The following is a 26,459-nucleotide window of genomic DNA, read 5'->3' as shown; positions in this document are numbered from 1 at the left end:
ACCTGGGACTTGTGTACAGACTCGGGGTAGGAAAAGAAGCCACTGGGGTTGGAAGAGGGCAGCAGAAGTCCTGGCAAGGCCCAACCATGAGGAGGAAAAACCCACCCAGTGCTTGGGAAAATTCCTCCCCGCCTGCACTGCCCAAAAACATCATGAATCCAAAACAAACCAGGTGAGTGGAGCAGTCCAAGCCCTTTCGCACCTGCACACCAAACTGCCTGGGACACAGGTTACGGCCTCCCTCTCTGCTACCCCCACCCACCCGTGTTTTTGTTGGGCTGACTGTCCCAGCCCCAGCCCCAGTCTTGGGCAGAATGGTGGGCAAAGGCTGCCAGCAGGGCTGGAAGCTGGCTCCCCACCCAGCCCTGCTCAAACGCAACTCAGCTGAAATCTCAGTGCCATGAAGGCTAGCAAAAGGGAGAATCCCCGCTGCCACACCCAGCTTGGGCTGTGAGATGTTGGGCCATGAGATGCCAGGACCGAGAGCACACCCCTGCATGGGCTCACCTGCAAAGCGAGTGTAGGCTGTGTCTTGCAGGTAGGTGCCACAGCCAAAGTCGATCAATTTGGCCTGCCCAGTGGCCAGGTCAACCAGGATGTTCCCTGGTTTGATGTCCCTGTGCAGGACCCCGCAGCTGGTGCAGTGCTGCACGGCCTCCAGCACCTGGCGGAACAGATCCCGCGCCACCTCCTCGGACAGGAACCCCCGTGCCCGAATGAAATGATGCAGGTCCTGAGAGCACTCTGGGCGTTCCAGCACGATCAAGATGTCGTTGGGGAGCTCAAGCCACTCCAGCAGCTGGACGACACCGGGGAAGCCAGTGGACACCTTCTCCAGCAGCACGATCTCCAGGGGTGCGCTGGTGCCGTCGGGCTGCAGGAGGAGCACGATGCCATCAGTGGGGCTGATGCCATGCCGGGGGTCAGGAACCCCTCACCCAGCCCGGGATGCTCTGCGCCCTGCGCTGGCCCCACGCCCGCTCTCCCTCGAGGTGTCCTGGTGGCTCCCACCCTGTCGGGCCTCGGCTCATCCCTGCCCAGCACGGCCCGGCTTCTGCCGCTGGCCCCGCTCACTCACCAGCTCGCCCCAGTGTCGGACGCGGTTCCTTGGCACCCTTTTGATGGCCACCTGCAAGCCAAGAGCAGCAGCGGGCTGAGCTCACCACCCACCCTGCGCAGCCCCAGCTCCATCGCCATCCTCCTCCCCCTTCTCCTCCTCCCCCTCCTCCCCCTCCCTCTACTCCTCCTCCTCCTCCACCCCCTCCTTCCCCTCCTCCTCCTCCTCCTCCTCCTCCTCCTCCTCCTCCTCCTCCTTCTCCTCCTCCTCCTCCTCCTCCGCCCGCCGCCGGCCCCGCCGCTCACCGGGGCGCCGTCCGAGAGCCGCGTGGCCGCGAAGACGCTGCCGAAGCCGCCGCTGCCCAGCAGCGATCCCAGCCGGTACCGCTCCTGCAGGGCCTCCTGCGCCTTCCCTGCGGGCGGGACGCGGCTGTCAGCGCTCGGCCCGGGGCCAGGAGCGGCCCCCGAGCGCCCCCCGACCGCCCCGGGCCGGCCCTCCCCAGGCGTTCGCTCCTGGCAACGGGACAGCGGCGGCTCGGGGGCGGCGGCCGCGCTGCCGAGCGGCGGAGCTCGGGCCGGGGAAGCCGCAGCGGAGGCGGCAGCAGCGGCCGCGCCGCGTGTGTCCTCCGCGGGGCCCGGGAGGAGCCGGGGCCGGGGCCAGGCTCGGGCCAGGCGGAGCCAGAGCGAGGCGATGCCGCCCCAGGCGCAGGCACCGATGCCCGCCCAGAAGCGCCACCGCCAGCACGGCCAGAGCCGGGCGGAGGCGAGACCCCGGCGGGACGGCCGGGGGCGGGGATGGGGCAGCCCCGCCCGGAGCCGGGGGCGGGCCGGGGGCATGGCCCGGCCGGGAATGGGGAGAGAGAGAGACTGGGAGAGGAGGGGACAGCGGGAAAGGGAGAGCGGGAGACGGTACGGGACAGCGAGGGAAGGAGAGGAGAATCAAGAGGGAGTCTCTGCTTTGGCTGCTGCTGCTGCTGCTGCTGCCGCTGCTGCTGCCGCCGCTGCTGCTGCTGCTGCAACTGAAGCTCCGGGGCCGTTTGTCCCCGTGTCCGTTTTTCCGTTGCCCGCTCACCCCCACGCCCAGCCCCCTGCTCCCCGGGGGCAGCCCCTGAGCCTGTCCAAACACGGGAACTTTGCCGCGTTCAGCCCAGACCCAGAGTCTGGACTCCTGCACGGGGGCAGAGGTATCTCCTCGGTCGCTGCTGTGTATTGTCCCCGCTGAGGATCAAACCCTGTCGGGGCACATTCCCTGGCTGGAGGATTCCCTGGTCCTGGTCCTGCACTTATGGCTCCAGTGTTGCTTTCCAGCAAAAACTGGAAGGCAAACTGTTTAGGTCATGGTACTTTAGAGTGTCTAGAACTCGCTAAGTCACTGATCTTAGAGGTGAGATGCATTTGGAATTAATGGGATGGAGAAGTAGTGCAAGATGGAAAAAGGGAGCAGAGAAATAAATAGAGGAAAACATCTTGGACTGTTTCTTTCAATTTTCATTTCACTTCTGGAAAGCTGTTTCAGTTTTCCAGGAATCTTCTCCACAGTCCTGTTTGCTCTTCTCAAGAACCTTTCCTGGAGAACCAGGTTGAGCTCCTGTCACAAGATGTGCCACCAACTGCAGCTTCTCTTGGCTTTCCACAGCGGGTGTGCAGCAGGACTCTTGCAGCAGAGCAGGACAAAGGTTTGGAGAACTTGACAGCTTGTCCTTTCTCTTCCTGGAGAGCTGGGGAGTTGTGCCAGTGGTGAGGTTTTCATTGTGACTGTTCCAGCCTTGGGAAACAGGAGGTGGAACCAGGACTTGTTAGGGAATACAAGCCTGACTGAATGCAGAGAAGGAATCTCCAGAGCCCGCAGCCAGAAATGGAGAGTTGTGTGATAATCATTCCCACATCTCCATGGACACCTGGAAAGTGATCTAGAACATGAAAATGGGACAGAGGGAGTTTGTTTCTGTGTTCAGTTTGGGTGATTCTACATCTCCAGTGCTGGTATAAATCAAGAGCACAGTCAGTTCATGATAAGCACCAGAACAGGCTGGACCTCTGAGAGTAGGTGACCGAAAGGATTTGAAAAGGAGAAATGCAGGGAATAACTTGGTGGACTGTGCCAGGAGCAGGGCAGGTCCCTCTGCAGGAAAAGCCCCAGGCCAGCCCCAGCACAGGGAAGGCCTCGGGCGCAAGGGCAGAGTGCCGTGCTGGGAGCTGTGCCAGGGAGAGCCTGAGGCACCAAAGGCGCCTTGGCAGCAGCAGCTGCTTGCAGGGCATGGCCAGAAGCCTCCCTTGGCAAGCCGGCCTGGTGGCCAGCACTGCAGAGCTGCTGCCTCAGGGCTCATTTCTGGCTGGGCTCGGCCCCAGCCCACAGAGTGTGACCTCAGCCCTGACTCTGCCACGGCCCTTGTGCCTGAGCCCTGCAAAGCCCAAAGGTCACCTGTGCCCCCCTGGCTGTGCCAGCCCCTGGGGCAGGGGGAGGAAAGGCAGAGAAGGGGCTGGGTTTGGCTGTGGGATGTGGGGTCCAGCAGAGACCATGAGGAGTCGAGGCAGTGGATGGAGTGCACTGAGCAGCCCCTTCTGCCCATGCAGTCCTGGAATGGTTTGGATGGGAAGAGCTCTGCAGTGCTCATCTCATCCAAACCCCGCCATGAGCAGGGACATCTTTCACCAGATCAGGTTGTTCAGAGCCCTGTCCCAGCTGGACTTGAATGTTTCCAGGAACGGGGCACTGACCACCTCCCTGGGAACCTGTCCTGGTGTATCACCACCCTCATCATCAAACATTTCCTACTTATCTGTTCTTATCTGAACCTCCCTTCCTTTAGTTTAAAACCACCCCCCTTTGTCCCGTTGTGACAGGCCCTACTAAAACCTTTGTCCACCCTTGTATTCCCAATGAGCCGGTTTTCCATGGCAACTGCCAGGACAGGTGACCCAGGTGTCACCCCCAGTGAGGGCTGCCATGGAAACAGTGCCCAGCACTGCCCCTTTCTGTCTGGCTGACCTGGCCTTTGGCCCTGGCCCTGGCGTTTGCTGCTGGTTCCGCGGCGCCTGACCGGCCAGCGCGGCACAGGGCAGGTGGCCGTGGCACAAGCCCCCAGCAAGGGATCCCCTCTGGCTCTGGGCAGTGACAGCAGCCCTGAGCAAGGGGCCAGGGCAGGTTTCCATGGCGAGCAACCATCACAACGGCTCCAGGAGCAGAGTGACTCTTGCCAAGGAACTTTGTGGTGCTGTCGCTTAATATTAAATCTGGTTTTTGCTGATCCCTTGCTGGGGATTTTTTCAGTGCTCTCAAGCCCTAGTTGGTAACAGGGTGAAGGAGCCCTGGCCCAGGCTCTGGCCCTGGGGGACATGGGGACGCTGCTGGGGGGTCCCTGTCCCCCTGTCCCACCCCCACAGCCCCAGCCCCCGTCCCCGTGTCAGGCTCTGGGGTCGATCTCGTGGAACATCCTCTGGGGGAGGCTGCGGTGCCGGGGGCGGGGGGACCCGGGGGGACAGGGGACCCTGCTGTGCACGAGCAGCGTTGGACTTCTCTGGGGGAACTGGGAGGGGGGGCTGGGGTGGAGTGACCTCCCCAGTGACCTCACACAGCCCCTGTGATGTCACACAGCCCACTCTGAGATGTAACAGGCCACCTGTGATTTCATACAGGTGTCCTGTGAGGTCACAGCCGGCACTTTGAGGTCCCAGTCTGCTCTGTGATGTCACAAAATCTGCCCTGTGATGTCACAGCCCAGCCTGTGATGTCACAGACACCCTGTGATGTCACAGCCAGCCCTATGATGTCACAGCCACCTTTGTGAAGTTATGCAGCCTCGCTGTGATGTCACAGCCTGCTCTGTGATTTCACAGTCAGCTCTGTGATGGCACAACCCACTCTGTATTGTCTCAGCCTTCTCTGTGACATCACACAGCTGCTCTGTGATGTCACAGAGCCCTTTTCTATGATGCCAGAGTCTTCTCTGTGGCCTCACAGCCTGTTCTGTGATGTCACACTGCCAGCCTGTAATGTCACAGCTGACTTTGTGACATCACAACCTCCTCTGTGACATCACAACCTCCTCTGTGATGTCACATCCTGCTTTGTGATGTCACGTAATAAACCAGTGATGTCACAGCCCACTGTATGATGTCACAACCTGGTATGTGATGTCATACAATCACAGAATCACAGAATTGCTGGGTTGGAAGAGACCTTTGAGATCATCAAGTCCAACCCATGCCCTAACACCACCTCAGCTAAACCATGGCACTGAGTGCCACATCCAGTCTTTTATTAAACACATCCCATGATGGTGACTCCACCACCTCCCTGGACAGACAGTTCCAGTACTTCATCACCCTTTCCATAAAAAACTTTTTTCCTAATATCCAACCTAAATTTCCCTTGGTGCAGCTTAAGACACTGTCCTCTGGTCCTGTCAGTTGTTGTGAGGAGAGAGACCGACCCCCACCTGACTGCAACCACCTTTCAGGGAGTGTGGAGAGTGATAAGGTCACCTCTGAGTCTTCTCCAAGATAAACAGCTCCAGCTCCCTCAGTCATTCCTCACAGGACTTGTGTTCCAGACCCCTCACCAGCCTTGTTGCCCTTCTCTGGACACGCTCCAGCCCCTACATGTCCCTCCTAAATTGGGGGGCCCAGAACTGGACACAGCACTCGAGGTACGGTTTCACTACAGGGGAAGAATGCCAAGCACACTAGAGCCAGCTACAGGGGAAGAATGACCTCCCTGCTCCTGCTGGCCACACCATTCCTGATCCAGGCCAGGAGCCATTGGCCTTCTTGGCCACCTGGGCACACTGCTGGCTCATGTCCAGCCGGCTGTCGACCAGTGCCCCCAGGTCCCTTTCTGCCTGGGCACTGTCCAGCCACGCCGTCCCCAGCCTAGAGCAGTGCAGGGGGTTATTGTGGCCAAAATGCAGGACTGGGTACTTGGACTGATAAAACTTCATCTTACTGGAATCTTCCATCTATCCAGCTGTTCCAGGTGTTCCTGCAGAGCCCTCCTGCCTTCCAACAGATGGACACATGCTCCAAGTTTAGTGTCATCTGCAGATTTACTAATGAAAGCCTCAATCCCCTCAGCCATGTGGTCAATAAAAATATTGAACAGAGCTGGCCCAGCACAGAGCCCTGAGGGACAGCACTGGTGACTGTCCCCAGCTGGATGCAGCACCGCTCACCACCACTCTCTGGGCCGGCCATCCAGCCAGTTCTGAACCCAGCACAGAGTGCTCCTGTCCCAGCCGTGGGCTGCAGCTTTTCCAGGAGTGTGCTGTGGGAGACAGTGTCAAAGGCCTTGCTGGAGTCCAAATAGACACATCCACAGCCTTTCCTGCATCCACCAGGAGGGTCACCTGGTCATGAAAGGAGACCAGGTTGGTCAAACACGACCTAGCCCTCCTAAACCCCTGCTGGCTGGGTCTGACACCCTGGCCATCCTGGAAGTGCTGTGTGATGGCACTCAGTGTAAACTGTTCCATGACCTTACCAGGTACTGAGCTCAGGCTGACTGGCCTGGAATTACCAGGATCCTCCTTCCCACCCTTGCTGTGAATGGGTGTCACATTGGGCAGCTTCCAGTCATCTGGGACCTCACCAGTGAGCCAGGACTGCTGGTAAATGATGGAGAGTGGCTTGGCAAGCTCATCTGCCAGCTCCCTCATCACTCTGGGGTGGATCCCATCAGGTCCCATGGATTTATGAACATCCAAGCAGCTCAGCAGTTCTCTGACTGCCTCTTCTTGGATAACAGTGGCCCACTCTGCTCCCTGACACCATCAACCAGCCCAGGAGGAGAGTTGTCCTGAAGGCAAATCGTCTTCTCACTAAAAACTGAGGCCAAAAATGGCATTAAGCACCTCTGCCTTCTCCTCATCTGCAGGTATTAAATTCCCTTCCACATCTAATCAAGAACAAAGGTTGGTCTTACCCTTCCTTTTACCATTGATATATTTATAAAAACATTTTTATTAGCCTTTACAGAAGCTGTCATTTGAAGTTCAAACTGATCTTTGGATTCCCTAATTTCTTTTCTGCATGCCCTTGAAAGCCCCTTAAATACTTCCTGAGAGATCTGACCCTCCTTCCAAAGATGATACATCCTCTTTTTATTCCTAGGTTCCTTCAAAATCTCCTTGCCCATCCAGGCTAGATGTTTTCCTCGTCGACTCGTCTTTTGGAACACAGGGACAGTCTGTTCCTGTGCCCTCAAGATCTCTGTTTAGAAGTTTCCCACCTTTCCTGAACTCCTTTGTTTTCAAGGGCTGCTTCCCAAGGAACTCTCTGAATAAGTCTCCTAAGTAGGCCAAAGTCTGCCCTCCAGAAGTCCAGTGTAAGGGTTTTGTTTGTGTTCTTCCTCATCTCACCAAATATCGAGAATTCTATAATTTCATGATCACTGTGCCTAAGTGACCTTCAAACACCACATCTCCCACCAGCCCATCTCTGAGCCGCCTTTTCTCTTTCAGCTGCCTCAGGGGGCAGCCGGAGGAGTGAGCCCGGGGCCAGCACCAGGACGATGCCCAGAGATGCCGGATCACCCTGAGGATGCCCAGCTCCCAGGGGCAGCGGCAGCTCCCAGAACAAACGGCAGCAGGGAGAGAAAAACACGGGGTACACACCGATGGGTGGGTGGGTGGCGCCCAAGGCAGGGTGACAAGGACTAACGTGACACTGCTGGTGACAAGAGTCTGGACCTGTACTTTGTTCAGAGAACTGAATCAGCCCAGGCAGTGTGTCAGTGATATCCCGTACCCAGGCCCCAGGGAGGCAGCAGACCTCTCTGTGGAGTGGGTCTGGTCGACATATGGGGCCCTCTGTTCCCCTCAGGAGGGAGTCACCCACCACGATTACCCTTCTTTCCTTTTTGATGTTAGAGGTGCTGATCTGTCTCACAGATGAATCATAACTGGGAGGCTCACTGGGCAGATAATTTTCTTCTAAACCATCTGGCTGACTCTCCAGATCCAGGGGATCATACCGAATCTGAAGTGGCACCTGGCTTGGGAGAGGGGGTTGGGAGGGATTTTTATTATTACCTCCTCGAGTAGGTACCCACTCCCACTCCCCTTCATCAGCCAGGTGTCCTTCTATAGCCTGACAGTGGGAGGTGTGGGAGACAGCAGGAACCAAGGAGAGCATTGCTGCCCTGCCAGACCTCATGGAACCAAGGATCCATTGTGACACTGCAGGGCCCTGGGGCACCATGGTGCCATTGTGACACTGCAGGGCCCAAGGATCCAAGGGACTTTGTGACACCAGAGGGACATTGTGACACTGGGAGGCCTCACAGAATCATGGACACCATTGGGACACTCTGGGGCCTCATGGAACCATGGTGACACCAAGTTGTCTGGGGGTGTTGATCTGCTGGAAGGCAGGAGGGCTCTGCACAGGGACCTGGACAGGCTGGATCCAGGGCCCAAATCCAACAAGGTGAGGTTTAACAAGTCCAAGTTCCGGGTCCTGCACTTTGGCCACAACAACCCCTGCAGCGCTACAGGCTGGGGACAGAGTGGCTGGACAGCAGCCAGGCAGAAAGGGACCTGCAGGGACTGATGGACAGCAGGCTGGACATGAGCCAGCAGTGTGCCCAGGTGGCCAAGAAGGCCAATGGCTCCTGGCCTGGATCAGGAATGGAGTGGCCAGCAGGAGCAGGGCAGTGATTCTTCCCCTGTGCTCAGCACTGGTTGGGCAGCACCTCGAGTGCTGTGTCCAGTTCTGGGCCCCCCAATTTAGGAGGGACATGGAGGGGCTGGAGCGTGTCCAGAGAAGGACAACAAGGCTGGTGAGGGGTCTGGAGCACAAGTCCTGTGAGGAGCGGCTGAGGGAGGTGGGGTTGTTTATCCTGGAGAAGAGGAGGCTCAGGGGAGACAAGGCGGTGTCAGGGCACAGGTTGGACTTGATGATCTCCAAGGTCTTTTCCAGCCTTGCTGATTCTGGGATTCTGTGAAACCACCCTTGGAGCAGTTGCAGGAGAAGCCCTGGGCCTCCTCTTCAGAAGCTCCAGCGGCCCAGGTCCCTCAGCTTCTCCTCACAGCCTCAAAGCCCATCCTGTCAGTCCTGCAGAGCCTCTGCAGCCCCTCCTCACTGCCCAGAACAGGCAGCCCCACAGCCAGACACAGCAGCCCAGATGTGCCCCCCTGGCCTGGGGTGCCTCTGGCAAGGGAGCAGCACGAGGCACTGCAGGAGCCTGCAGACAATTCCTGCAGCACTTGTGGGATGATCCTGCTCCCCAAGGGACGATCCCATGGTGCCAAGTCAGGAACTGGAATGGGGAGGGGGGCCAGAGAGGAAAGGACAAACAGGGATGGGCTGGGTGCAAGGGAGGGAACAGGGGAAAGGGCAATAGGGAGAAATCTGGATCATTAAAGAGGAAAGAAAGCAGAGGTGAAGCCAAGGAAATACTCAGGGCAGTCTGGGGGTGGCTGCCAGGCAGCCCTGGCTCTGAGCAACAGCGTCTGCAGTGGGACAGGAAACTGCCAGCTGATGGGAACAAACTTTGTGGCTGACTGCAGAGGCCAGGACAAAGCTGAGTGGTTTCCCTGGCGTCCCCCAGCCCTTCCTGGTCCCAGGGGCTGCTGGCATTTGTGCTCCCTCAGGTTCATGTCCCCACAGCAGCAGCATGGGGGTGCTCCTGCCTGCTGTGTGCAATGCAAACAGGGGCTCCTGAGCCAGTGCTGCCGTGGTTGTGCCTGCAAGGATGCGGCACCTGTGTGAGCTGGGGGAGAGGCCAGGGCTGCAGAGGGGGGATGTTGTTGGCAGCTCCATGAGGACGCTCTGGGACGCTGCCCTGGGCTGTCCAGCGCACTGGGGATGGATCAGCCCCTGCTCTGCTGCTCCTTCCCGTCTCCCCCAGGGCCCTTGCAGAGCACCAGCCATGCTGTTTGCCCCCAGCCTGCCCACGGCCAGCCTGGGGCTGCTCACGGGGGTTTTCTGTGCTGAGCATTGGCCTGGCTGTGTTCTTGAGAGAGCCTGGGCAAGGAGCCTGGAGCCCCCAGGCCCTGGCCTGAGGCGTCAGCGCTGCCCCAGCAGTGCCCATGGGCTGTCCCTGCTGCAGCCCCGGCACTGCCACCCCCAGGACTGTGCCCGGCCCCGAGAGCACTCAGGCCCTGCAGCAACACCAGGGCCACCAGGGCAGCGGGGCAGGGCCACGGGAGCAGCACTGGCAACACCAAGTGCTGCTGCTGCTGGGCACAGCTGCTGTGCCAGCACTGATCTGCCCCCAGCTCTGCACACAGACATTGCTGCTGCAGCTCCAGAGAAGGCAACAGAAGGGCATCTCTGCAGAAAACTTTGCTGGGAGATCCTGGAGTTTTTTTATAGCCACCAAGGGCACAGCCCCTCATTGACACAGTCTGTAGCCACAGGGAAGGTGGAGAGAAACAAAAGGAGAAATGTCAAAGAGTGTATTTTTTATTTGTTGACAATATGAAAAAAGTAAAACATGAACCTCCAAAATGAAACCAACAAGAGGTAACACAGATGACTTTCATTAAAAGTGATTTGCAGAAATTGGCCAGCAGTTTAATGTCCCTGAAAGCATCCAGTCATCAGTCTCCACACTGCAGCCTTGAGCTCCTGGTTCCTCAGGCTGTAGATGAGGGGGTTCAGGGCTGGAGGCACCACTCAGTACAGAACTGACAGGGCCAGATCCAGGGATGGGGAGGAGATGGAGGGGGGCTTCAGGTAGGCAAACACTGCAGTGCTGACAAACAGAGAGACCAAGGCCAGGTGAGGGAGGCAGGTGGAAAAGGCTTTGTACTGTCCCTGCTCAGAGGGGATCCTCAGCATGGCCCTGAAGATCTGCACATAGGAGAAAACAATGAACACAACACATCCAAGTCCTAAACAAATGGAAAACACAAGAAGCCCCAGTTCCCTGAGGTGGGATTTGGAGCAGGATAGTTTGAGGATCTGTGGGATTTCACAGAAGAACTGGCCCAGGGCATTGCCATGGCACATGGGCAGGGAAAATGTATTGGCCGTGTGCAGCAGAGCAGTGAGAAGGCACTGGCCCAGGCAGCTGCTGCCATGAGGGCACAAGCTCTGCTGCCCAGGAGGGTCCCGTAGTGCAGGGGTTTGCAGATGGACACGTAGCGGTCGTAGCACATGATGGTCAGGAGGGAAAGCTCTGCTGAGATGAAGAAGGCAAAAAAAAAGACCTGTGCAGCACATCCTGTGTAGGAGATGGTGCTGGTGTCCCAGAGGGAATTGTGCATGGCTTTGGGGACAGTGGTGCAGATGGAGCCCAGGTCGCTGAGGGCCAGGTTGAGCAGGAAGAAGAACATGGGCGTGTGCAGGTGGTGGCCGCAGGCTACGGCACTGATGATGAGGCCGTTGCCCAGGAGGGCAGCCAGGGAGATGCCCAGGAAGAGGCAGAAGTGCAGGAGCTGCAGCTGCCGCGTGTCTGCCAGTGCCAGCAGGAGGAAGTGGCTGATGGAGCTGCTGTTGGACATTGGCTGTGGCTGCACATGGGGACCTGTTCATGGAGAAAGGACATAGAAGAATTAGAGGAGATACCTGTAACCAAAACCAAAGCCATTTCCCATACACCCTCCCCTGAAACACACAGAGACACGCATCTGTGTTTAAGAGTTACGAGGTTTTCTTTTTAAGAACCCCCATGTCTCTCCTGGTATTCTTGTATATCAGAAGCTCTCAGCATTTCTGCTGCCTCCAGGGAGGACAGAACAAGTTCTGTGAGGCAAATTGATGAGAGGAGAGTGAGGGGAGATGGTCTGTCATTCTGGCCAGAGTTTCTCTGGGCTTTAACCTTTCTCAGGTGGAGGGTGATCAGGTTCCCACGCTTCCCCTGAACCGTCCTGAGGTACTGCTAAGAGCAGATGGATCCACCACAGCCCAGCTCCACTTTTTTAGACAAAGACTCACTTTGCTCATTTCACCAAGCAAACAGCATTTTCAGTGTCACAACACCTCTGCCTTTCCCCATCAATCTTATAACCCAGAGATGCTCTAGGACAGGTTTGCACCCTGGATTGAAGCTCCCAGCTTGGACTGAAATCCCACGGAGACTTCCAAGTGTCCTTCTGATGGCACTGGATGAAGGGAGATGCAGCTCCTTCCCTGGTTGCACTGACAGCATTGCCAAGAGCTGGGCACTGGGGACAGCTGTGTCACCCTGAGCCAGCTGTGCCCCCTCCCAGAGCCCCCAGTGCCGGGCAGCTGCTCCCAGCCCTGTGCTCTGCAGAGGGAACTGGGCCCGGGGCTGCAGAGCTGCCCCACGGCTCTGCTGCAGCTCTGCCTGCACAGGAGGGGCTGCACGCCTTGGAGCCCCGGCCCTGAGGACAGAGGCTTGGCTGGGGGGACAGGAGGGAGGGGGCTTGTTCAGAGGGAGGGGCTGCACTGGAGGGGATCCTCTGGACATCTCTAAACTCTCCCTGCCACAGCATTTCTGAGTTTTGTTTTCTCTCCTTCCCTGATCTTCTCTCTGCTTCCTGGGGATTTTCTTCCTGCAGGTGTTTCCCTGTGCCTGAGCTCTCCCTGCCAGCACTCACAGACCCCAAATCTCTGTGCACTCTCCTTGGTCTGACAGAACCCTGCCTGTTTGCAGGGCACTGGCTGGGAGCAGGTTCTGTTTGCAGCTTGGAGAAAGGACAGCTCAGACTGAGCCTGATGGCCCCAGCAGAGGTGATGCTGGTGCTGTTCATGGGCAGAGTGGCTGCAAGCACATTAGGGATCTTCTGTGAACCTATTGATCACTAAAAGTAACAGTTCAGATGTCTCAGGCACTTGTCAAAATTCATAATCAATAATTCATAATAATCCTTTATTATTTATCTTTCCATCCCTGCCATTCTCCAGTAGTAGGAAACTGGATACAAAGTCTTTGGAGATTTCCTCATTTTTATCAAAAACCTTTTTTTGGAAAATTCTATGATTGATCAGAACCCCTCAGCATGTCAGAGATTCATGAGCATTTCACCTGCCCTGCACCAGAAATACTCAGAGTTGTACTCACAGGGTCTGTGGGCACTGGGATGTTCCAGCTGTAGGAGGAGATCACTCCAGGAGCTGCAGCTGCATTGTCCTGCAGCCAGAGGTTCCTGTGCCAAGGGCTGCCAGGGATTCTGCCCCAGGCACTTCTCAGCACCTTCCCAGCCCTGACTGATGGAAGCTCTCTGTGCCTCTGTGCTGTGCCCGGGCTGGCTGCAGGCAGTGCCCCAGCCCTGCTGGGCTGGGAGAAGAGCTGCTCATCCAGAGAAATGTGCTTTTGAAGCTCTCCTTGGTTACCAGGATCACCCTCTGGGCCAGGAGCCCGGCCCAGCTCAGCAGCACAGACACAGCACAAGGACTTTAATGACCCTCTGGGGCTTTGTGCTCAGGCCCTGAACATCAGGCCCTGAGAGGGAGCTGCAGAAACCTCTCCAGAGCTCCAAGTCAGAATCCAACTCCAAAGTTTCTTTGACTTTTAATGGGTCCCACTGAGGGACACGAATGAGAAAGTGTCCCCAGGCCCCAGGCAGAGCAGAGAACTGGAGGCACTGATGACAGGTGGGGACAAAGAGAAGCCAAGTCCTGGTGCCCTGGGGCACAGCAGGGTCTGTGTCACCAAGGACTGTCAGGAGACACCTTGTCCTGAGGCACTGGGGCCTCCTGGCACAGCCCCAGCCAGGCTGGGCACTGTCAGCCCCTTGTCCTGCCCTCAGCATCCCCCCCTAGCCCACATCCCAGTGGCCTCAAGGATCTGCTGGAAGGAGTCCCTGGGGAGCCTTGCTCAGGAATGGCCCTGGGGGCTCCTTCATGCTCCCAGGGACTGCAGGTTTTTCAAAGCACTTTGGCTTTGGCTTTTGCCTTGGAGTCTCTGAGAGCTTTGTGCAATCATGGCCTCCAATTATCTGCTGTAATTAGTCCCTGGAGAGGCTTTGTCAGGAACAACACTCAGTGGGGCTCATTAATGCTTCAAGGTGCTTCAGTTCTTTTAAGGTACTTGGTGTTTCCCTTCTGATCCAGACTCTGTGAGAGGTTTGTGCAATCATGGCCCCAATTATCTGCTTTAAGGAGTCCCTTGAGAGCTTTGTGCTGACACTCAGTGGGGCTCATTGATGCTTTGAGATACTCAAGGATTTTAAGGTAATTTGGATTGTCCTTTTCACTCTGAGTCTCTGAGAAGTTTTTGTGCCATCCTGGCCTCCATTTCTCTCCTCTAAGGAGTCCATGAGGAGCCTGCGTTGGGGATGGACCACACTGGCACTCACTAATGGCTTGAGAAACTTTGGGTTTTTTCTCTGACTTTGACTCCTGGACAGGTTTGTGCAATCTCCTCTCAGGCCCTGAGGTTCCAGGGCTCAGCTCCAAATGCTCCACGGGGCTCATTAGGATCAAGCAAGTCCTGAGAAGCCATGGCTCTGCCTTCATTTCCCTCTGCTCTTATGTAGTTAATTAAGAAGTTTTCCTTTTATAGTTATGGAGAAACATTTCAAAGAGCTTCTAAGAAATATATATTTCTATTTTAAAGAGTGTCTTTATTACTGTTCTCTTTAGAGAAGAGCTGATTGCAGCATTCTGTGATTGATATTGATGTAGGGCCGCTCCTAAGGAGGTCTGGCCAGGTCAGAGAAGTTTTACCTTGAGGTCTGACCCAGTGTGAACAACCTTGCCCCATAATCCCCAACCCCATGTGAGAAACAATTTTCACTTTCAAAAATGTATATGGTTTTATTAAGACCTTATCAAAATACAACAGAAGAGTGAATAAAGTAAAGAATACAGCACCAGGAGCAAAGGATTCAGTCACCATGTGCTCATCTACAAAATGGATGTTCTGTCTTTAATACCTCCAGCCCCTCCCAAAATCTTGTCAATCCACTCCTCCTTCGCTGTCCAGTGGTGGAGATCACTTTCTTACAGCTTGATTGGAGCTCAGGCACTGCCATAGCAACAAGCCAACCCTCCCAAATGCCCTGACTACTGAGGACATCCCATGATAACAATACAAGGGGGAAGGGAAAGAGAACTATCCACCTACACAACTTCTCTTAACATCTACTTAATATTCACCCCTTAACTGTGAGAGTCAACCATAGGATTACTCATCTTAAACAAACCCCCATGTTATTTTTCTATAAGTCATTATGCTTGAACAATTAAGTAAAATAATTTTTCTCTCTCTTGAATGAGTCATACTAGCATCTGTTGATGTGGGCAAGGACAGTGGGAACAGGAGAAAAATCTCAGGTTTTCCTTAGACACACTTATTTGGAATGGACAAAAGGGCCTAACAGAGGTCCAGGATGGCTTTGACTGCCATCTATCATAGCTATGTGGTTGCTACCCATAGTCAGTGTACCTTAGGGGTCCAGAGGCCAGCTCGGTCTCGCCCTCCAGTCCCTGTTGTATTCAAAGACAGTTGGGGAATGACAGTGGTCCAATATGGCCTTTTGTCCCTACCTTACCATGCCTACAGGGTTGCTACCCACAGCAGGGCTATGCCATCTTCTTGGTAGTGGACAAAGGGGCCAACCCGGTCTTGCCCTCTATTCCTTGTCTTACTTCTTAAGGATGCTGCCCCATTACCTTTTACGGTCCCTTGTGTACTTCCTCTCAACAGGTGCTGGTAATTCCCGTTCATTAAAACAGGAAGACAGTTGTTGAGCTGGCTGGTGGAAGCTTGACTCTACTTTTTGGGTTTGTTGTCTTTCTGGTTACCTCTCGGTCTCTGCTTGAGTCAACCTCATTTCCCCTGTCCTGGATGTTACAGTCCACTCATTGTGTTTTTCCCACAGGGCCTGTAACTCTGTGGGCATGAGTCCATCTGTTGGCATGAGTCCATCCCCACTCTGCAGTTCACACGGCCGATTTGGTGGTGAGCAGTACCTGAAAGGGACCTTCCCACTGAGGAGTTAAAGGGTGATTCCTCCATGACTTGATCATTACTTGACCCAATCCCAAGAATTAATGTTATGGATTCTGAAATCCAGGGTGGCTGTTTGAGGAATAGCCCCTTTATGTCTTAGCCCTTCTAAGGTTTCTGCTATAGACATAACATATTTCTTGGCATTGGCTTCCCCTTCCTCATAGATGGCAATGCTCTGGGGTGAGGTCAAAAAGGGTAACCCAAATATCATTTCATAGGGTGAGACCCCCAGATCTGACTGGGGTTGGCTTCTAAATCTTGACAAGGCTAAAGGGAGACATTTTATCTATGACATCTGGGTTTCAGTCATCAGCTTAACTAGAGCTCTTTTAAGAGTTTGATTCATCCTCTCAATGTGACCAGAACTCTGTGGATGCCATGGAGTGTGTAATTCCCATTTACTCCCAGGGTTTGAACAACTTTTTGCAATATTATAGAGGCGAAATGAGTTCCTTGGTCTGAATCAATCCTGTTCACCATCCCATATCGGGGAATGATTGATTCTAGAAGTGTTTTACTCACAACATTGGCATTGGCTTTAACTGTGGGTACCGCCTCTACCCAATGAGTCAGGTCACCTACTATCACTAGTAAAAACTTCCACTGTTGTACCTGGGGAAGCTTGGTAAAGTCTACTTGGATGTTTTGAAAGGGCTGTAAGGCTAGTTCTCGCCCTCCCCTGGTGTTTTCCTCATGACCTTCTCATTTACTTGTTGGCATATCACACACCTTTCAGATACCTGCTTAGCTATCCCGAAAATTCCTATGCAGCCCCAGTCCCTTAGAAATTGATCACTTAGCGCTTGTGTACCCCAGTGTGTTGTTCCATGTATGCCTTCGAGCATTTTCCAGCCAAGGGGTAATTCAACATTTGCCTCCCATCTGCTAATCTCCACTTCCCTTTGTTATCTTTCTTGGCTCCTGTTTTGAGGAATTCTTTCTCTTCTGTCTCACTGAATACGGGGACTTCTTCCATTTCTCTCATAGGGGTTAATGCTATCGTTAGTTTTTCTGTCCCTGATTCAACTGCATTCTTAGCATCTAAATCTGCTAAATAGTTCCCCTGTGCTTCTTGAGTCACCCCTTTTTTATGTCTTTTAACATATACTACTGCCACTTCTTCTGGTATTTGTAAGGTTTCTAACACTTCTAAAAGAAGTTTTTAGTTCCTTTCCCCTTGAATTTAATAGCTCACTCTTTTCCCAAATTTTTCCAAAGGAGTGCACTATTCCAAAAGCATATTTTGAGTCTGTATATATTGCTTCTCTTTTCTGTGTGAATATTTCCAGAGCTGTGTTCTGACATTTTCCTTTTTCTAGGGCCACTAACTCTTCATCTGCTATAGCCTACCCCAATACCCTGTGCCCTGGATTATCCGTGAAAATCCATCGATGTACAATCGTTTTCCACCTTGGAGTGGTTGATCTGTTAGGTCCTCTCTTACTTTAGTTTGATAGTTTATAACTTCTAGGCAATTATATATTAATTCCTCACCTGGTTTTCCATCTGAAAACTGGGCAGGGCTGAGTTGGTTACTCACGACTAGCTCTAAACCATTATCTATTAAGATGGCTTCATACTTCAGCACTCGGGAATCAGTGAACCATTTCTCAGCCTTTTAGCTGAGGATACTCCTTACTGAGTGAGTGGTATATATTTTCAATTTTGCCCCAAAGGTTAATTTTTTGCTTTCTTCTACGAGTGGGGCGCTCGCTGCCACCGCCTGAATGCAGGTTGGCCACCCCAGCTGACAGGGTCTTGCAGTTTTGATAAACAGGCCACTGGTTTCCTGGATCCTCCCCGGTCCTGGGCTAACCCTCCATGTGCTGCCCCTTTTTCTATATCCACAAACAGATAGAAGGGTTTGTCTAAGGCAGGAAGACTCAGTGCTGCTGCACTGACTAATTTTGGCTTTAAAGCTTCAAAATTTGCTTGTTGTCTTCTTCCCATCTAATCTCTTCTACTGACTTTTCATACAAGAACCTGATGGCCTGCGTGTATCCTTCAATCCATAGCCTGCAATATCCCAACAGGCCTAAAAACCTTCTGACTTCTCTCTTAGTTTTTGGTCATGGGAGTGAGGCTATCCCTGCAATTCTCTCAGGGTTCAGCCGCTGGCTCCCTTGACAAATCCCATGTCCTAGGCATTTTACTTCCCTCCCTACAAATTGGAGTTTCCCTTTTGATACTCAAAGTCCTTGGTCTCCCCAAAAATTTACCAGTGCTGTGGTGGATTCTCGAACTTTGAGATACCTTGAGAGGAGCCCAGTGCTCCTTGCTCCCCTGTGCTGACATGTGAGTGTTTGTCTGGTTTTGGGATGGCCCTGGCTGTGTGAGGGGTGCTACGTGGACACGAGACAGCCGGTCCTGTCCCGCTGGGTCCCAGCAGTGCCTCACAGCAGTCCTTAATCCACGTCAGGATGCTGGCCAAGAGAGGTCCTGGAAGCTGAGGCAGCTGATTTTAAGCTTGTGCAGGTGCCTACAGGCCAAGGCCAACGGTGTTCCCTCAGGATACAGCAGTCCTGAGGGGTCTCCCTCATTCAAAGAAATCAGCTGACAAATGCATTTTCAGCCAAAAGCCCTTTTATTGACCTGGCAAGAGGGCAGGGGTCTGCACCCCACTAAAGTGTTTCTCTGCCACATATAAATTTCAGTGGGTTGATGTCAGAGTTGTATCAAAATCACCATCCATCTTTACACTGCTGAGGTAATTCCATAGGCAGGGGGTTAGAAATACATTCTGTCAGATTCCCATACTTGAAGCTGATTTCCAGGCCCTGGCCAGGAGTGGTCTCGATGCCCCAAAGCAGCACAAAGTCTTCCTCAGGGCTTCCCTGCACAGGGCTGATTCCACACTTGCCCTTAGTTCTTCTGGTAGACTGTGTCTAAAGCTTTTTGTCAGGTCACTCTCATGTCAAGTTAGGCCTGCCAGGTTTTTGTTATGCTAACTGGTGCTAAGTACTTAGGTATGTCTGTGCTAATTACTTGTTTACTCATGTGAATTGCTTGTGCTTACTCATGTCAAACCAAGGCCTTGTTCCATCCCCAAAGGTGCCTGAGGCCACCCGCTCCTTGTGGCACCAGTTGCTTTCCTGTGGAATGTTCTCCCTCCCCAGGGTAAAGAGGGAGCTGCAGAAAGAGCTTGCCAGGCTGCTCTCCATCCTTTCCCAGCACTCCTGGTGAAGTGGAGAAGTCCGAGCTGAGCGCAAAGGTGCAAATGGAGCAGCCGTGCACAGGAAGGCTCGGTGGGAAGGATGATCCAGGATCCATAGGCCTGGCAGCCTGAGCGTGCTCCAGGGGAAGGCCTTGGAGCAGATCCTCCTGAGTGCCATCCCACGGCACCTGCAGGGAACCAGGGCGTCTGCTGGAGGGTGGGAAAGCTCTGCGGAGGGACGGGGACAGCTGGGTCTCCTGGCGGGGTGTTGAGGGCTTCTGTGTGGGAGTTTGGAGGGCTTGGTGCTGGTGGGGTGTTGGAGAAGGAGTTGTCTGGAAGGTGAGAGGTCTAGGCTGGAATTTGACTCAGTTTGAAGGCAGCATCTGTGCTTTGGCACAGCTTTGGTTAGGGAGGGCAGAAAGAATAACTGTGACTTTTCCTCTTCATGGTCCTGATTCTCCTGCAGGGAACAAGAGGGGAGAGCTGTGCTTTACTGGCCACTCAGATATCTATACCTGGGGCAGGATTAGCCCTTTTGCCATCTACTCAATTCTTTGAGCTACTTTTCTAACACTGAGTGGACTTTGATTTCTTGAGAGCTTTTATTTCTTAAGAGAATTAGGATATTATCATCCCTACAGAGAAAACCAAGAAATGGCCCTTAGTTTTGCCCTTTTTTTGTGTAGTGTTATGTTCTGTAAAGTGACTCTCAGTGGATGAGATTAAGGCAAATGAGTTGCTGCTTTGAGATGGGAAGCAAAATTCCAACTCTTCACCTCCTCAGGCCATCCCAATTCATTTGGGAAGTTGGCAACTTTTTGGAATTACTTGAGCTGAGCAATGGGAAGTAAAGCTTTCCTGAATTGAGGATTCTTACTTGGGAGACTCTTCTGTGCCTTCACCACTAAGGTGGTTTTGTGCTGAAGGCAATAACTGCAATGAGAAAATAATTTCAGCATGGAGTAAGAGCTTCTGACAGAGACCAAGTGTTGCCAGCGTTGCTCCAGGTGCTCCTGCCAACAGCCCCTGCAGGCAGGAGCGCAGCCCCCAGTGCACGTGGGCTTTGGCTCCCTCTGGCACAGGAGCCCCCCACGGGCACAGGTCTCTGGGGCAGGAGACGGGCACCGGTGCTGCCAGGGCTCGGGGGGTGGCAGGTCTGCTTGGGCAGGGACCCTGCCACACCTGCTGATGTCAGCGCTCCCCGGGCCCCAGGGGTCAGAGCAGCATTCCTGCCCTGCCCACACGTTCCTTGTCTGTGTCACACCCGCGGGTTTAGGATGGCCACCAGCCGGGACATGTCCCGAGGAGGCCGTGCCAGCTTCTGTGAAGGCCCCGTGCCCTTCCCAGCACGGCTGCGTCGGCAGCCCTGGGGTCTCCTTCTGCTGCCCTGAGCCTGCAGAGCAGGGCAGCGTTTGGTGATGGTTTGAGCCGTTCCTAAAGATCCTGTCGGTCTGTCTTAGACACTTGGAGTGAGGGATTCCTTCCAATCTGATCCACTTTGGGTGGGCTGGGGGCGGCCCCAGGGCAGGGGGCAGTGTGTGCAGGGGCCCTTTGTGACACGGTGCAGCACGGTCACCGTGGCATGGAACGGGACAGCGTGTCCAAGGGCCCTTTGTGACACGGGGTGACATAGGAGCTGGCGGTGACAAGACCACGCCACAGTGCTCGGAGCACGCGACGGGACAGGACGGGACAGAGTGGTGCCGTGAGGAGCCCCCGCACAGTGCACTCGTTCGTGTCTGACCCGGAGCTTTTCTGAGGCGTTATTCCTGCAGCTGACCTCAAGGCCAGAACACAGGACGTGGTGACCCGTGGCCTTCCAGAGGCTTCTCTCCTGCAGGTGTCCTCGAGGGCAGACTGTGGGACTTGGTGCCCCAGAGGCATCTCCCATCCCTGCCACCGATGCCCTCGAGGCCAGACCACAATCCTTGACAGGAGTCTCCTGTCCTTGTGGCAGGAGCCCTCGAGACCAGAGTGCAGGACTTGCTGTCCGGTAGCCTTCCTGAGGCTTCTCTCTTGAAGGTGCCTTCCAGGCACGACTGCAGGCCTTGCTGACTCGGAGCTTTTCCGAGGCATCTCTCCTGCAAATCATCACAAATCCAGTCACTGACATGGAGCAGAGACCCCTGAGAGTGCCCAAGCTGGCCTGGGTGGAGGAAGAGGAAGAAGGCCCTGGAACTGGCCCTGCACAGGAGACCTGTGCTGCCCTGCTGGATATGCTCGTAGAAGAGGGGTTTTGCAATCCAAAGCAAGTAAGCAGCCTGTGGCCAGGGTTTGATCCTCCCAGGAATTGCCTGGCCTCCTAAGCCACGCCTGCTGGTCACTGGAAGCCTTTGAGGCCATGGCAATGTGGTGGCAAGGAAAGCACTTCTCTGGGGAAGCTGGGGACATTCCTCCTTCTGGCAGCTTTCCAAGTCTCCCCGTGCCTTCTCCAGGTGCCCGCCGTGGTGAGGTACATCCACCAGTGGCTCATGGCCAGTCAGTTTGCTGAGGACAGGCTGAACAGGGCCCTGCTGGATCTCACCAAAGAACAGCCTGCTGATGTAGTAATGTGTCCTGGTTTTGGGCAAATTTGGGAGAAAACCTTCAGAAGGAGCCCCCAGAGAGCAAACCCCCCACCGCCCCTCCCCCACCTGGTTCAGGAAGAATTTCCTCAGAGAGTAGTGGAAACAACCTTTTTATTGAGCAGGCAAAGCACTCCCCAGCACAAAAAAATGAACAACACCAGATGACAAAATCTTTCTACGCTCTGAAGAGGTGACAAATTCAGAAAGTCTCTCCTGGGAGTGGTTGCCCAGTTATTGGTCTCCGGCACTGGGGGTGGCTGCTGCAGGTCACAAAATGCTGGCTTTCGGTGTTTCTTGGTGTTTCCCAGGTCCCAGTCCTGAGCAAGTTCAAATGGTATTCAGGAAAGGGAAAGAAAAAAAACAGTCCAGGGAAAAAATTGGATTGCCTAGCTAAACTAACTAATAAGCAAAAGCAAGGGCAAAAGCAAAAAGCAGGAGCAAGAGCAAAGTGAAAGCAAGCAAGCCAGCAAACCCTAGCCTCTCCTAGACACACACTGTGAGGGGAGGTGAGCCGGCTCATAACAAGACAAAACAAACCTTCACTTTTCTGAGCCAGTCCTGAAGGCACAGAACATAACATCAAGCCTAAACAGAACACACGATTAGGGATGCAAGCACCCTAACGTCACCCTAGGACATTCCACCCCTTATCTCCATATCGTCAACTTAACTACTAAACGTCATGTAAAAACTTCATCAAGTTAAAACTTCCATCTTTCACTTACTCAGACACATTTCCTTCCATCTCTCTTGCTCAAACTTTTGACATACATTTCCCTCTATATCACTCGCACAGACCTTCGACACTTACACATTTCCTTCTGTCTCATGTCGGTGTGGTTTAATGTAAAGACAGTGGCAATAACATCCAACAAACAGTGATATTTGCATATGAGGCTCACCCCACAATCAGATCTCCCTGAGGCACACATTGTGTTCTTCCATATTTCTGCATTATTCACCATGTACAACGTGGTCCCTGAGCAAAGACAATCCCACCAATGGGTTTGTCTGTACTCGAGGCAGAGTTGATCCACACTGTCTTCCCTAAAAAACCTCTGATATGTGCCACTGGGAATTTATCTCCGTCTACTATATTCAGGGACTCAGACTGGGCAGGACCTGCTCCACTGGTGGAACCTCGGGTGGTAACTAACCAGGTGGCCTTTGCTAAATGCTGCTCCCAGTTTTTGAAAGATCCCCCACCCAATGCTTTCAAGGTGGTTTTTAACAGTCCATTGTACCTCTCCACTTTGCCTGCAGCTGGTGCATGGTAGGGGATATGGTGTACCCACTCAATGCCATGTTCCCTAGCCCAGGTGTTGATAAGGCTGCTCTTGAAATGAGTCCCGTTGTCAGACCCAATCCTCTCAGGGGGGCCATGCCTCCAAAGGACCTGCTTTTCAAGTCCTAGGATGGTGTTACGGGCCGTAGCACGAGACACAGGGCAGGTCTCCAATCATCCCGTGGTGGCTTCTAGCATTGTGAGCACGTAGCGCTCGCCTTGGAGTGTCTGGGGCAGTGTGATGTAGTCAATCTGCCAGGCCCCCCCATACCTGTACTTGGACCACTGCCCACCATACCATAGGGGCTTCATTCACTTGGCCTGCTTGATCTCAGCACACGTCTCACAGTCATGGATAACCTGAGAAATACTGTCCATGGTTAGAGCCACCCCTTGGTCTCGTGTCCACTTGTAGGTGGCATCTCTACCCTGATGGCCTGAAGCATCATGGGCCCATTGTGCTAGGAGCAACTCTCCCTTGTGTTGCCAATCCAAGTCTATCTTTGACACCTCTATCTTTGCAGCCTGATCTACCTGCTGATTGTTTTGCTGCGCTTCATTTGCTCTACTCTTAGGGACGAGGGCATCTCTGTGGCGAACCTTCACAGGTAGTTTCTCTACCCAGGTAGCAATGTCTTTCCACTCATCAGCAGCCCAAATTGGTTTTCCTCTACGCTGCCAGTTAGCCTCTTTCCATCTCTCTAGCCATCCCCACAGAGCATTGGCTACCATCCATGAATCAGTGTAGAGGTAGAGCTTTGGCCACTTCTCCCTTTCTGCAATGTCTAGGGCCAGTTGAATGGCTTTGAGTTCAGCAAGTTGACTTGATCCACCCTCTCCTTCAGTGGCCTCTGTGACCCATCGTGTGGGGCTCCATAGAGCTGCTTTCCACTTCCAATTCATCCCTACAATGTGACAGGAACCGTCAGTGAAACCGTCTGCTGGCAGTTGGTTGCATGGTGGAGCTTCTTCAGCCTGTGTCACTGGTTCTTGTTCTTCATCTGAGACACCAAAACTTTCACCTTGGGGCCAATTTGTAATTGCTTCCAAAATCCCCGGGTGATTCAGTTTACCAATATGGGCGTGCTGCGTGATGAGAGCAATCCACTTGCTCCATGTAGCACTGGTGGCATGGTGGGTGGAGGGAACCTTTCCTCTGAACATCCACCCCAGCACCAGTAGTCGGAGTGCCAGGAGGAGTTGTGCTTCCTTACCAATCACCTCTGAGGTGGCTTGGAGTCCTTCATAGGCAGCCAAGATTTCATTCTCTGTTGGGGTGTAGTTGGCTTCAGACCCTCTGTAACTTTGACTCCAGAATCCCAATGGTCGACCTCGAGTCTCATCAGGCACCTTCTGCCAAAGACTCCAGGACAGACCATGGTTCCTGGCTGCAGAGTAGAGCACGTTCTTCACATCTGGTCCAAGGGCTACTGCATGAGCAATTTTCTGCTTAATCTGGGTGAAAGCTTGTTGCTGCTCAGGGCCCCAATGGAGCTCGTTCTTCTTGTGGGTGACCATGTAAAGAGGGCTCACGATCTGACTGTACTCAGGAATGTGCATTCTCCAAAAGCCTATGGTGCCTAAGAAAACTTGTGTTTCCTTCTTATTGGTTGGTGGGGACATAGCTGTGATCTTGTTGATGACATCCGTAGGAATCTGACACTGTCCATCTTGCCACTTCACTCCCAAGAACTGGATCTCTCAAGCAGGTCCCTTAACTTTACTCTTCTTGATGGTGAAACCAGCTTCCAGGAGGATTCGGATGATTTTCTCCCCTTTCTCAAACACTTCTGCTGCTGTGTTCCCCCACACAGTGATGTCATTGATGTACTGCAGGTGTTCTGGAGCCTCACCCTTTTCTAGTGCAGTCTGGATCAGTCCATGGCAGATGGTGGGGCTGTGCTTCCACCCCTGGGGCAGTCGGTTCCAGGTGTACTGCACTCCCCTCCACATAAAGGCAAACTGAGGCCTGCATTCTGCTGCTAGAGGAATGGAGAAAAACGTGTTAGCAATGTCAACAGTGGCGTACCACTTTGCTGCCTTGGACTCCAGCCCGTACTGGAGTTCCAGCATGTCTGGCACAGCAGCGCTCAGTGGTGGAGTCACTTCATTCAATGCACAGTAGTCCACTGTCAATCTCCATTCTCCTTCAGACGTGCATACAGGCCAAATGGGGCTGTTGAAAGGTGAGTGGGTTTTGCTGACCACCCCTTGGCTTTCCAGCTCTCGAATCATCTTATGGATGGGAACCACAGCATCTCGAGTTGTTCTGTACTGTCGGCGATGCACTGTTGAAGTGGCAATTGGTACCTTTGCTCTTCTCCCTTCAGAAGTCCTACTGCAGTTGGATTCTTGGACAGTCCAGGCAAGGTGTTCAATTGCTGGATGCCCTCTGTCACTGCAGGTGTTATCCCAAATGCCCACCTGAGTCCTTTTGGGTCTTTAAAATACCCCCTTTGGAGGTAATCTATGCCCAAAATGCATGGGGCCTCTGGGCCAGTCACAATAGGGTGTTTTTTCCACTCATTTCCAGTCAGGCTCACCTCAGCTTCCACCAAGGTAAAGTCTTGTGATCCCCCTGTCACGCCAGCGATGGAGACAGGTTCTGCCCCCACGTGTCTCAATGGGACTAATGTGCATTGCGCACCAGTATCGACCAAAGCCTTCTATTTTTGTGGTTCTGATGTGCCAGGCCAACGAATCCACACAGTTCAGAAAACACGGTTTTCCCTCGCCTCTACCTGGCTAGAGGCAGGGCCCCTCTAAGCTTGGTTATCCTTCTTTCCCTGGGCATATGTCTTAGAGCTTCCTTCAAGGAGATCGGACATGTCATCATCATCATCATTCACATCATACCTGACAGCTTGGCTATGGGCAACTGGAGCTGCTTTCCTTTTGGTGGAACTTCCTCTCTGAGTCGAGTCTTGCCTTCCTTCAATTCACGCACCCATAGTGCCAGAGCAGCAGTAGATTTTCCGTCCCACCTCCTCATGTTTTCTCTGCAATCACTCAGGAAGAACCACAGCTCAGCTCGTGGGGTGTACCTTCTCTCCCCATCTGGGGAGTATCTGCGTTGGATACCAGGGCCTCTAATTTGTACTGCCGACATTTGGAGAAGGTCCTCTTTAATCTCCTCCCTGAGTTTCTTGTGATTCTCCTCTATCTTGTCTTCTAATTTCTGCAGATGTGTTTCCACCACTGCGATTCTGGTGTCTGTTGGGCCATGCACAGCATCTGCATATGCCCGGAGCTTCTTCGCCATATTGAGCACGGTCTCATCCTTCTCATCCCACTTCATTATTGCTAAAGCAGAAGCGCATTCATGTGGCCCCAGCCGTACAAGTTTTCACCACATCACAGATGTACATGGTACCGTGTCTGGATTCCTAGTCGTTGTGTCATCTGAGAAGATAATCTCTGCTACTGCCATTTCTCTCAGGCGTTGGATCCCTTGTTCTATAGTCTTCCACTGGGTCTGCTGCATATGAAGATGATCTGCACACAGGTATCTTTGTGCTACACTTTCCAGGA

General features: G+C 53.6%; 1 protein-coding gene across 1 annotated transcript; it reads right to left on the bottom strand.

The window, feature by feature from the left end:
- Positions 1-380: 380 nt before the first annotated feature.
- On the bottom strand, positions 381-24,488 carry LOC137467900 (serine/threonine-protein kinase pim-2-like). The gene is made up of 6 exons (XM_068179325.1): positions 24,143-24,488; positions 23,245-23,365; positions 1,363-1,753; positions 1,079-1,129; positions 513-874; positions 381-384 (listed from the first exon to the last, which is right to left on the bottom strand). Exons 1-6 carry the CDS (start codon positions 24,486-24,488, stop codon positions 381-383), a joined length of 1,275 nt encoding a protein of 424 aa, XP_068035426.1.
- Between the last annotated feature and the right edge of the window lie 1,971 nt (positions 24,489-26,459).

This window comes from Anomalospiza imberbis, unplaced genomic scaffold (assembly GCF_031753505.1).
Source record: "Anomalospiza imberbis isolate Cuckoo-Finch-1a 21T00152 unplaced genomic scaffold, ASM3175350v1 scaffold_86, whole genome shotgun sequence".
Taxonomy (NCBI): Eukaryota; Metazoa; Chordata; class Aves; order Passeriformes; family Viduidae; genus Anomalospiza; species Anomalospiza imberbis.
The sequence above is the reverse complement of the archived record's forward strand: the minus strand, read 5'-3'. Positions and strand labels throughout refer to the sequence as shown.

Excerpts from the sequence above, each read along its gene's own strand:
- LOC137467900 (XM_068179325.1), bottom strand. The coding sequence starts at position 24,488 with ATGCACATTCCTGAGTACAGTCAGATCGTGAGCCCTCTTTACATGGTC. Across the intron at positions 23,366-24,142 it reads AGCCACCTCAGAGGTGATTG|GCCATCAGGGTAGAGATGCC; the intron begins GTAAGGAAGCAC and ends ATGATGCTTCAG. Across the intron at positions 875-1,078 it reads TCCGACACTGGGGCGAGCTG|CCCGACGGCACCAGCGCACC; the intron begins GTGAGTGAGCGG and ends CTCCTCCTGCAG.